This window comes from Eptatretus burgeri, chromosome 18 (assembly GCF_056783735.1).
Source record: "Eptatretus burgeri isolate ZD-2024b chromosome 18, Ebu_testis_v1, whole genome shotgun sequence".
Lineage (NCBI taxonomy): Eukaryota > Metazoa > Chordata > Myxini > Myxiniformes > Myxinidae > Eptatretus > Eptatretus burgeri.
Window position 1 is genome coordinate 19533710 of NC_140978.1, and position 11791 is coordinate 19545500.

The 11791-nt window shown below is 42.5% G+C and overlaps 1 protein-coding gene across 1 annotated transcript in view; it reads left to right on the forward strand.

The window, feature by feature from the left end:
* The window catches only part of LOC147008689 (cell adhesion molecule 3-like), a 48678-nt gene extending 41893 nt beyond the window's left edge, over nucleotides 1-6785 (forward strand). Inside the window, exon 10 of the mRNA XM_085864538.1 lies at nucleotides 5604-6785. Coding sequence (XP_085720664.1) covers nucleotides 5604-5710 — 107 coding nt within the window. The 3' untranslated portion in view covers nucleotides 5711-6785. The remainder of the gene's footprint in view (nucleotides 1-5603) is intronic.
* The last annotated feature ends 5006 nt before the right edge of the window (nucleotides 6786-11791 follow it).

Here is an 11791-nt window from a genome sequence, read left to right on the forward strand (position 1 = left end):
ATGTATCAGGTTTGCGATAAATTATCTGTGCTAATGCCTGGCTTGATTCCCGCAAACAAAATTCAAACAACTTGCCTAGTTTCGGAGATAATGGTATAGGCGATTTCCATTAGCGGTGATATTATGACGTCAACTTTTTTTTCTAGGAAGAATTTCCAAAATCGGAGATGGTTACTGCCTGCGCGTGGGCTTTCTGCATACACATGGCAAGTTTCACGAAGATCCGATGAAAACTCTGGGTTGTGAAACAATAAATAGGAATGACGTCATAAAAATTGATATGACGTCATAGTGGTGTATCATATGTGGGTAATTAATCTCTGATAATGCCCTGTTCGATTCCCGCAAACAGAATTCAAAAAGCTTGCCTCGTTTCAGAGATAATTTTTTCGGCGATTTCCATTAGCGGAGATATTTTGACGTCATAACTTTTTTCTATGAGGAATTTTCAAAATCGGAGATGGTTACTGTCTGCGCAGGGTATTTTTACATATATATGCCGAGTTTCAGGAAGTTTTGATGAAAACTGTAGGCTGTGAAACAAAAAACAAAACATGTCAAAAAATAGGAATGACGTCATAAAAATTGATATGACGTCATAGTGATGTATCATATGTGCGGTAATTAATCTCTGCTAATGCCCTGTTCGATTCCCGTAAACAGAATTCAAAAAGCTTGCCTAGTTTCGGAGATAATTTTTTTAGGTGATTTCCATTAGCGGGGAAATTTTGACGTCATAACTTTTTTTTTCTCGGAGGAATTTTCAAAATCGGAGATGGTTACTGTCTGCGCAGGGTGTTTATACATATATATGCCAAGTTTCAGGAAGTTTCGATGAAAACTGTTGGCTGTGAAACAAAAAAGTCCACAAGAAGAAGATGAAGAACAACAACGTGAGTAAGACTTCGAGATCCTCCATGAGGATCTAAAAATTATGTTCTTTTCATTATCAAAGTTGTGGGTTCTTGAATTTGTCCTTAATTATTCACAATCACAAATATATATATATATATATATATATATATATATATATTTTTTTTTTTAAACACAAAAAGGTCATTTTAGAGCTTCATTGGATGAAAACATGACAATGGCTGTGGGTGGCGTGTGAACTTGAGCTTTCCTGGACCACCATTGTGAAAAACAAAAGGGCAAAATTGCAAAGAGCCAAAAAGCAGGTATCAACTGGAACGGCACTCGATAGAGCACATACCTCCACGAAGCTGAACGGTTTACATTTTGTATCCCACCGATAGGCCGGATCTGCATCCGCACTTGAACCAAAATCTAATCGGCTTGTTCTTGTCACCTTCCCAACTCATCCACAAAGTTTTGTCGTGACACATCAATAACTTTGAGACATCGTGGTTTCCTGGATGTAGTTTTTGGCCCCATATCTAAATTGTGACGAATCGCCTAAAAAAAAAAATTCTCGTATGTCCGGATCTTCCCCAAAATCTAATCAATTTGTCCTTGTCACCCATGCAACCTTTCCATCAAGTTTCGTTCGAATCCATCCATAACTTTGAGATATCCTGCGCACACACACACACACACACACACACACACACACACACACACACACACACACACACACACACACACACACACACACACACTAACAAACGAGAGAAAAGGCAACCTCCATCCACCTTCGGTGGCAGAGCTAAAAAGCGACTAGCAGGAGAGAAAAGAAAAGATGTGATATGTAAATATTAGAGGCAGCAGTAAATGGAAAGGATGAAACATTCCTGTTTGGAAGTTGAGAAATGTAAATTTGCCTGGGGGAGGTGCAGAATCGCTGCGAAGGACGTGTCGCAGCACACATCGGGACAGGGTGTGGAAGTGGAGGCCATGCACAGTCGACAACCTGACACTCTGCCGGGATAAAATTCCCCTGGGCAAAATTCCAAGCACACTGTAGTGCAGCGAAATGCACGTCGATGCAGTGACACTGGTAACACAAGAATTGAAATGGCAGTCTCTCAGTGGAGAGTACACTTTGTGCCTTTCGTCCGTCTATTTCATCTTTATCCTCCTCCCTTGCACTGCTCTATGATTATATGGCCAGATGAATTATTTAAAAAGTGTTGTTTTGTATAGAAGATTTAAGCTCATGAAAGAACGTGGTGACAGGTAGAAAAAAAGAAAGAGAAAAAAAAAGCAGCATCCTGGTCATGGATGGACAAAACGAGCAAAGGCATGGGAATGAACAGGAAAAATGGGACAGAGAGGAGAGAACGGGAGCAAACGCAGCGGCCTGTAATTAAGAGGCCATTGAGTTGTGAAGAGTTAATGTGGGTCGGAATGGGTGATGACATGAGATGGTGGTGCAGCACCTGCTTTTGAAGCCCTGGAGTTAAGAGTGCGATCGAAAAGTCTCCGGCAGGTGGTTCCATCACAGATGGGAGAAAAGAGTGGACATGGGCGATACCTAAGTTTTATTCTATTTATTTATTTTTTCTGGAGTGCAGGATTTAAAACGGTTCGGAGTGGGGAAGGAGGTGAAAATGTATGAGAAGAGGAGTCGAGCAGAATGGAATAACATCGGCAGGAGATTGAGGAGTTGTATCACATAATGACAGAGTTTTTTTTTTTTAATCTTTGTCGTGAGAAAGAATAGAGGGAAAAATAAATAGAAACAAACAAAGAAGATGAAAGAACGACGACTGTGCGAAAAGGACGCGTAGACGAGGAAAGCATTGAAAGAGGAGCAGGAACAGGAGATCAGTAGATTATGGTGTTTGCTGATAGAACGGAACCAAAGAACAGACTCTAACATATTTTCAAGGCCATTGACATGACATGACTATGTTAAGAGATTAGCAAACATTCGGCCACAACATTGCTGAGAAAAATAAAAGAGTTTTGATTCAATGCATTTTGAGTCTGAGAGAACCGTGGGAGAAAAAGAACAACGGCCCAAAGAAGGGAAGGCATGTACGACATAACAATGCTTTGTGCACGGTGAGAATTTTTTACATTGGTGTAAATATAATTGGGGAACAGGAGTGGCGAAGGATGCCTCGCCGGAATTTAGTGTGAGAATGCAAGTTGAGTGATTCGGGGAGCCTCGAAAAGATCAGGGCTGATTGAGAGACAGAGTTGATGGTCGAGGCTTCGTGAAGAGATCGACCGGCAAAATCGACGGCAGGGAAGTTGTGAGCACAAAGCACTTGAGGTTAAATGACGTGTACCAGGAGATGGACTCCAAAAAATATTATTCTCCACTTCTGCAGCGGGAGAAACGGAGGCTGTGACTCGGTCATCTTCGTTGCACTTTGGTACGCCGAAGGTGGTCATCGGTGAATAGACGATGGATCTTCCATCGGATGTCGAGAGATCGTTTGACGTAAACGCCGTCATACAAGGAGCCGGAGCAGCATCAAACCGGAACATATTGACATTAAAGTGAAGGCGTTAAAATAGTTGTCACCAATTCATGACTATGTACAACGAGTACTGTCCTTGTCACCTGTGGTCTAGTGATTAGGAATGCTCGGCTGATGCCGCACAAGCTTTGGGTTCAAATCTGGCAGAAGGTAATGGCATTAAGGATTTGGATTCGAAGCTGCTGGAAGCTAATCAAACTGAAGACCAAATACAACATCGGAGTCATCAGAAGGAAACCGAATAAGCAAAGAGGTCAGATAGTCATCAGGAGGAGCCTGGATAGGATTCGGGTTTCAGCTGCTATTCCTCGACCCTCAAACCCAACCCAGGCACAGCCAAGTGATGAACCTTATGAAAAAAAAATTTAAAACAAATTTTTGTAGGAATTCAGTTCTCTTTAGACGGATCGATAAATAAAGAGAGGAAAATGAACAAAAAGGAAATTAAAAAAAAATGCAAGAATTGGAATGAAAAAAGAGAAATGTTAAAAAGTTGAGTCTCAGGAGAATAATCTATGTTGCTTTTGTAATTAGAACGCACGGCTCCGCAAAGCTGAACATCTTACGTTTATCCCACTGATAGGCCGGATCTGGATCTGGATCCGGACTCGAACCAAAATCGAATCGGCTTGTTCGTGTCGCCGACCCAACTCATCCACCGAGTTTTGTCCACGACCCTTTCGAACATCATGCTATATATTGTTTTTGGCCCAATCTCTCAATGGTTATTACTTCATGTGCAGCCCTGTTGTTGCCGGTTACACAATTGCTGGGAGTGTGGCTGTGCTGCTGATGCAGTGCCCCCTGTTTCCAGTAAGCTGGTATTTATTTTGCTGACCTCGGAAGAATGACAGGCTGAGTCAACCCACTTGCTGTTATTTCCTGGCACGACAGGGGCTCAAACTCAAGACACAAAAAATCTTAAGACTGCTACCTTCACCAGATGCTTCACCATTTACCTTCACCATTTACCACCATGTGGTAAATGGTGAACCATACCATTTACCACCATACCATTTACCACTTCACCACCATGGTGCTACCTTCACCATTTAGCCAACACCAGATTTATCTGTCAATAGTGAAGAATCACTTAAGAAATTATCGTATCCGGAACCGGATCCAGATCTTCACCTAAATCTAATCAATTAGTCCTCGTCACACAACCAAACAGTCCATAACTTTTTGAGATATCCTGCTCAAAGACAGACAGGGGTGAAAACAACACGCGTCCACCTTCGGTGGCAGATGTAATTTTATCGATCTTTAACAAAGAAACCCAGCTGGCTCACTCATGACTTTCATCATTGGAGTCATGTGACTGCCTTGCTTGGTCAGGTGTACACGTGATACCTGTGTCTGCACATTGTGATTTGCTCTTAATGTATTGGTAACTTTTCCACCACCTCCAACCAATGATTGCTTGTGACTATTGACCCAAGTTACCTGGTGTTCTCAGTTTTTGGTTTATAATCCCCCGCCAACCAACGAAGTTGGTGGGGGATATGGAAATGGGTTCCATCCGTCCGTCCGTCCATCCGTCACATTTCGTTTCCGGAGCTTAACTACAAATCCCCTCAACATATATTTACGAAATTTGGTACACATATCAAGCAAGTGGTGAATTGGTGCCTTTTGATATTTTCTAATTGATAGGTCACATGGTTTGGCAACCATGTTGGATTCAAGAAAAATATTAAATAATGTTTTCTCTGGAATCACATAACCTAACGAAGCGAAAATTTGCAACTATCATCTTCCATCATGTTTGCATACATAGTAAAAATTATGACATCACAAGTCACATGGTTTGACGGCCATCTTGGATAGAAAAACACACCTCATCCGATAAACACGAAACTTCACACACGTATTCCATTGGAGGATTGGAGGCAGAATATAAATTTATGATGTCATAGGTCACACGGTTTGTCAGCCATCTTGGATTGAAAATTAATAAATTTTTAAAGTCTCCTTCTCCAGAACGGCTGGACAGATCAAGGGGAATCTTCACATACATATTGCACTCGCTGAGGGAATATAAGTTTGTTAATCCTCATTCACGATGGCGGGGGATATCGAAGACTTTGTTTTCAACGGATGCTAGTTGAATTAGATTTCGAAAGAAAGTACTCCAGTGGTAGTTAACTGATTTTGTATGGTGTAATATTGCATGCACAATAAATAACTACCTCTGTGTCCTTGCCTCAGGTTCATATGTAACCCACGAAGGCAGAGTTGCACCGTTTGACCCAGAAGTGGAAACCTTGACACCGAACGGCGGTGCTTCGCATGATGGGAAGGAATTCTTCATGTGAAGTGCGAGCCTTGAACCCACTTGGTGTTGATCTGCTGAATAATCGTTTCACATGATGGGTCTTCAAATTAATTTATTTTCTTCCCTTCTTAATTCATTCTTTGTTTTCGCATTCTTTCCGAATGAACGTTGACGTAAAACCTGCCAGCAGAGCGGCAGGAGCGGCGCTGCAGATCCTGCGGTCGTTGCTCGACTCGGGACTCTGCAAGTGAAGACCCGTACCTCCGATTTAACACCCATTCGGACCCCGGTCAAAGTCCGACGATATGTTTCGTAAACTTTGTGCGTAAGAGGCACATTCCAAAACGCTTTGAATATATAAATTTTCAAACATAATATATTTCTTTTGATTTCAAGATGTTGAAACGGTAGCGCGTTGTCGAGCCATCTTCAGCCTGCGGACGCACTACGACGGTGTGATGCCGATCAGGCGGACGGTGCACCTTATCAGGGCCCGTACTTAAAATATGATTCGAAGATCGATTGCTTTAATCATAGCATGGGTTCAAGTTATTAGAAGATGCTGCTTTACGTGTCGTGCAGTGAGGAATGCTTTCACTTAAAACAGAGGAACGCGAAGACCGATAAATGTGTGTAGGTCCTAGTGAGGTGGCATTGTAGTACAAACCCTATCTCGAAGGTAGATGAACAAAGATATGCAACAAACTGATAAATGTCATACTTGAAAAAATGAGTACACGTTCCATCCTTGTTCTGTTTGAAAATGTTATGGACTTGTACTCTCACTCATAAACTCATGATTAGGACGTTACTCCATCACAGATCAGGAAAATGCTTGTTTTAAAAAAATTTTATTTTGTTAATTTTGTTGTTATTTGGAGTTCATTTCAACACTGAGAGCTCCAATGTTTTACTCGAAGGTTGAGGTACTGAGATGTTAGAAAGCTAGGATGTTAGTGAAGCGTGGACACTGTCGATGATGCCTGTTTTTGGAGATGATGCTTTGAGTCTTAGGTCGAGGCTGTTAGAGCTTCAGGGTAATGCACATTTTGCTTGCTGTGCTGTTTCGAAAGGTCGTCTTTTTTTCCATTCATTTTATAAAAAGAAGAAGTGTTTTTGACTGTCTCTCTCTGCCCACCCATCCACAAAATCGAGGCTCATGGAAGAGCGACATGACGCGGGGGTGGGGGCGGGGGGAGGGGAAGGCACCGTCAACAAGCAGGGGAATGGAGGGAAGGAAACAGCAAAAAGCAAGAAAAAGAAGAAGGAAAACAAAAGCAGAAACAGGCCCACAAGGGCACGCGGCCTGGGCATACACATATGAACCCAGAACAAAAAGACACTCAACGAGACACGTCAAGCACATGTCAACAAATTAACACCAACAAGTAAACTTTTCAGACGATTCCAGAACAGGAACCCTCAGCTTCAGCAGAGAGCCTCTCAGAATAGAGAAGATGTCTCTTTTATTAATCCTTGTGCTCAAAATGTAATTAGACTCAAAAAGTACTTTGAAAGACAAACTGATAAATCATTGAAGAGTTTATTTGAAAAGTATCATCAACAATCCAAAGGCTTTGAGAATCATTCTTTCTGTTCCTCTTTACTTCTTGACATTGGTGCTGGCGCGATGGATTAGAGTTCCGCACACTCGTCTTTGAGCTGTCTATCCTCGGTTCGAATCTTGGCACAGCTATAAAATGCCACATTGGTGTTTCACAGGCAGGGTCTTCAGATTGTTTTCCTATCCTTGCCCGGTTACGTGCCCCCAACCCTTTCACTGCAGGATTTTTTGTATGCGTGGATCATTTCCATACCGACGTTTGCGCCGTCCCTCGGATGGACGTTAAACTGGGTGTTCCTCAGTCAGCATTAGTTGGTGAACATTAAAGACCCCGCGGTGTCTTTTACAAAGAGGAGGCGAGTTATCACCGTCACCCTGGCTAAGTTACAAATTCCTGCCTGGAACGTGGTCAGCAAGTGATGTGGTTGGAGGTTTCACATCAGGTTACACTGCTCGCTATCGGAGAGTGTGGTTGCCCTCTGAGCAGCAGCTTCTGCACTCTAAAACAAACTTGACCAGGTGGTTTGCATGGTTTATGTGAAAAGCCTTCTTTGGATACGAGGAGCAACCAATTCTATAATTCTTGATCGGTCCTCCAGTTGATTTAAAAAAAAAAAAAATTAATTGAAAAAAATTTAAGGTCAGAAATCATTTTTACAAACTGCAAAGAACAAGGTTTGAATATGTGGTCCTGTTAAACCGTCTCGCTGGAACCTTTGAACACTTTGCATTATTTAAGGTTCTTGCAAAGATTGAAAAGAAATAATTGTACAATTCCCCGGGATCATAAGATTATCTTATGATCTCGGGTTTGTAGCATACCGGATTCGCACCCTTTCATTTTGGCTATGATGTGGTGTTTGCCTCTGCTACCAAAGGTGTATTTCGCAAGTATCGAGGTTGTGTTTTCACGCTCTCTGTTTGTTACTTGCGAAATTGACGATTTGCGAGTACTGTATATTGTTTGGTCTGGTCTGTGATTCTGTCTTTGTTTGTCTGTATGTCATTCTCCTACAGGTACAATTTCAAACCAATCTTCATGAATCTTCACCAAATGATGGAGTTGGTCATAAGGAAGAAGCCTATTGATTTTTTTTTTAGGCCAAAGGTCAACAACTTGAATCTTTCTAAAATCTTCAATTTTCATCTGACTTGAAATTCGAAGAGGATTTGCGTATCGAGTCCCTGAATTCTACAATCAATTATTTTTAAGGTCAACATCGACCAGATTTCTAAGAGTGTCAATTTTTATCCGATTGACTTGCAATTTGAAGAGGAGTTGCATATTTTGTCCTTGAATCGAACCACCAATTATTTGAGGTCATAGCCCAGAAGTCAACAACTTTGGTGAAATTTCTAAGATACTCAATTTTCATCTGATTGACTTGAATTTTTTTTTACAGGATTTGCATATTTAGTCACTGAATTCAACCACCAATTATTTTAAGGTGAAATTTGTTTTCGGGACTTCGTAATATCGTGCTCTGCACGACGTCTTTCTTGTTTGTCTGTTTGTGAGCAGAACATCTCAAAAAGTTATCTCTCCGACTCTCTGGAAAATCCTCTTTATCTCGGCTGATGACTCCACCCTCTGCTGTACCATCTGTCATCCCACAGACCGGCAGGCAGCAGCTTTTTCACTCACTGCAGATCTGGGTAAAATCACAAGCTGGTCCAACACGTGGAACATGTCTTACAATCCGGACAAATCTCACACTCTCACTATGTCTCTTCGAAAGGACCGTTTAGAACCCCCCCCCCCCACACCCCATCACTTTCTCAACAATCCTCTGGAAGAAGTCCTTTCTTTCAAGCTTCTGGGTCTCACTATCTGCCATGACCTTTTCTAGGAAAGCCACATTTCTAACCTCGCCTCCAAAGCCAGTCGCCGACTGGGAATCCTCCGTCGTCCAAAGTCCTTCCTCGGCCCACCTGAGCTCCTGACCACATACAAAGATTTCATCCGTAGCCTGATGGAGTACTGCTCTCCCCTCTGGGCTGGTGCTCCTGCCTCCCACCTTTTGCGGCTTCACGCTGTGGAAACCAAGGCATTTCGGATCATTGGTATCTCCCGCGATGAGGCTGAGTCTTTGGTCCTCTCACTCTCTCACCGCAGGCAGGTCGGTGGTCTTTCAGTCTTCAGCCATCTCCTCTCCAGTCTCGCACCCCCCCCCCCCGCGCTGCTGTGTCTGCAATTTGTCCCCACCATATTTCCACTGGGTGCTCAAGGTCCGCCAACAACCCCCTTCTGGTAAAATTATCACTCTTTCATTCCTCTTTTTTTTCCCGCCTTTGGAATAAACTCCCCCACTCTATCCAATCCCACTCTTCCCTCCAGGCTTTCAAAACAGCTGTTCACCACCACCTCTTATCGTCTCCCATCCAAGTCCTCGATCTTTTCTACCCCCGTTAATCCACCCCAAATCCACCTCCCTCAAATTCCCTGCTTTCCTTCCTGAAAGTCCCTGTAATGTCCATCTTGAATTCCCCATGTTCCCCACCCCATCCCTCTCCCTTCCACAGATCTCCTAATGTCTGTTCCCCACTGTTTTGTCCTTCCCACTCCCTTCCCTCTTGTCTCATGCCCCCACTTGCTGTGCGTTGTGTGTTAGCTCTCACACGAGCTTCGACAAGGTATACAAAAAGAAAGAAAAAAGTTATGGACAGATTTGGACGAAATTTGTTGGATCGGTTTGGTGTGTGACAAGGATGAATTGATTAGATTGTGGTGAAGATGTGGATTTCGATCCGATAATTCTTTTGTAATTTTTTTCCAAGTCATTCTTCCCTCAGGAGAGACTGATGGGTCTAAAAACAACATCGCACAGCACGATGTTTTAAAAAGTTGTGGATAGAGAATGACAAACGAGGTGGATGGGTTGGTTGTGGTTGACACGAACAAGCGGTTACCCCGCCGACACATTTTAAATTTATTACAACTTTTCAATACGTTATTGCACGGTAAACAATCCTTTAGGTAATACTTTCCAAGGAATGCCACATAATCTTAAATCTTCTGCTCATCCACTGAGTACATTTATTTGAATGACAGTAAAGGAATAAGGAAGGGAACAGAGGGGTGGGTTGTGTCATGTCGTGGAGCCCAAGAAACACACAAACCAGCAGGTTACGGATCACCATGATCGTTAAATCAGCCATCTTAGAATCTCATCTTCTGGTTGTAGTTGTAGTTGTAGTTGTAGTAAAGACAGCATCGTGATAGTTCAGTGGCGTGTTACACGTATCCAAAAACAACACAAACCATTACCATGACATCCCTCCGCCATTTGAATAGGAAGACCGCACATGAGTTCACTGTTCCATCATTTAAATTAGTGGACCTTCCAAATTCCCCCAAAACAAATTCACAAACATTAAATCTCGATTGGATTCATTCTTCATCAAATAATTACAATGTGACAAAATCTTTGTGTTTCCTTGGCATTCTCTTCTGTCGATGTGGTCAGCCTGGAGCATGAGGTCACAACGCTGCATCCTTCTGATCTTGCCTTGCATGTTCATGCGGCGATACCTCTGGATCTCGAGGCTTGTCTGCCACGTTCACCTGTGGAACTCTGATGGGTAGTTCATCAGTCTCTGCACCCCTCTGTGCCCCCCGCCCCCCATCTCGCGTTGCCATCTGTTGCTCCATCATCAATTGATCCATCTCTGGAACACCAGTCGTCTCCAGATTCCCCATATTATCAGGAACATTCTGATGTCGATACTTCTTCACATGTGACGTGTTTCTGTCACAACAAAATCCACCTGGTGACTCTTTATTGATGTTGCTTCCTGTCTTGGAAACCACAATGTAAGGGTCTGGCAGGAAGCACTCAGCCTGATGATGGCGGTGCGAGACATTTGCCCAAAGGCCAATCCGACCTCCTATAGATGTGGTTAGTGGTGAAATATCAGGAAGTCTGGAAGAGCAACAACCCACACATATTTCTATAAAGTAGGTACTACAGTATTTGGAATGTTACATTGTCTACAAAGTACATACTACAGTATTTGGAATGTTACATTGTCTATAAAGTACATACTACAGTATTTGAAATGTTACATTGTCTATAAAGTACATACTACAGTATTTGGAATGTTACATTGTCTATAAAGTACGTACAGTACCATTACCATGTGAGCATGTCGATGAACTTTGTATTACAAGATTTATAAAACAGTAGGAGAACATCTATTTCTATACAGTAGATATTTAAAACTAAGAGTAAAGAAACAAGTAATAAAAACATTTTAAAAAACGCAAAAGGACGTTGGGATGTTTCTCCAAAAGGTGTGTACACAAGGTGTGGATGGTCACGAGAAATGATCATGTGAAACCATCACACACACACACACACACACACACACACACACACACACACACACACACACACACACACACACGGTGGGGATGGTCACGTAAAATGATCATGTCAAACCAACACACACACACACACACACACACACACACACACACACACACACACACACACACACACACACACACACACACACACACACGGTGGGGATGGTCACGAGAAATGATCATGTGAA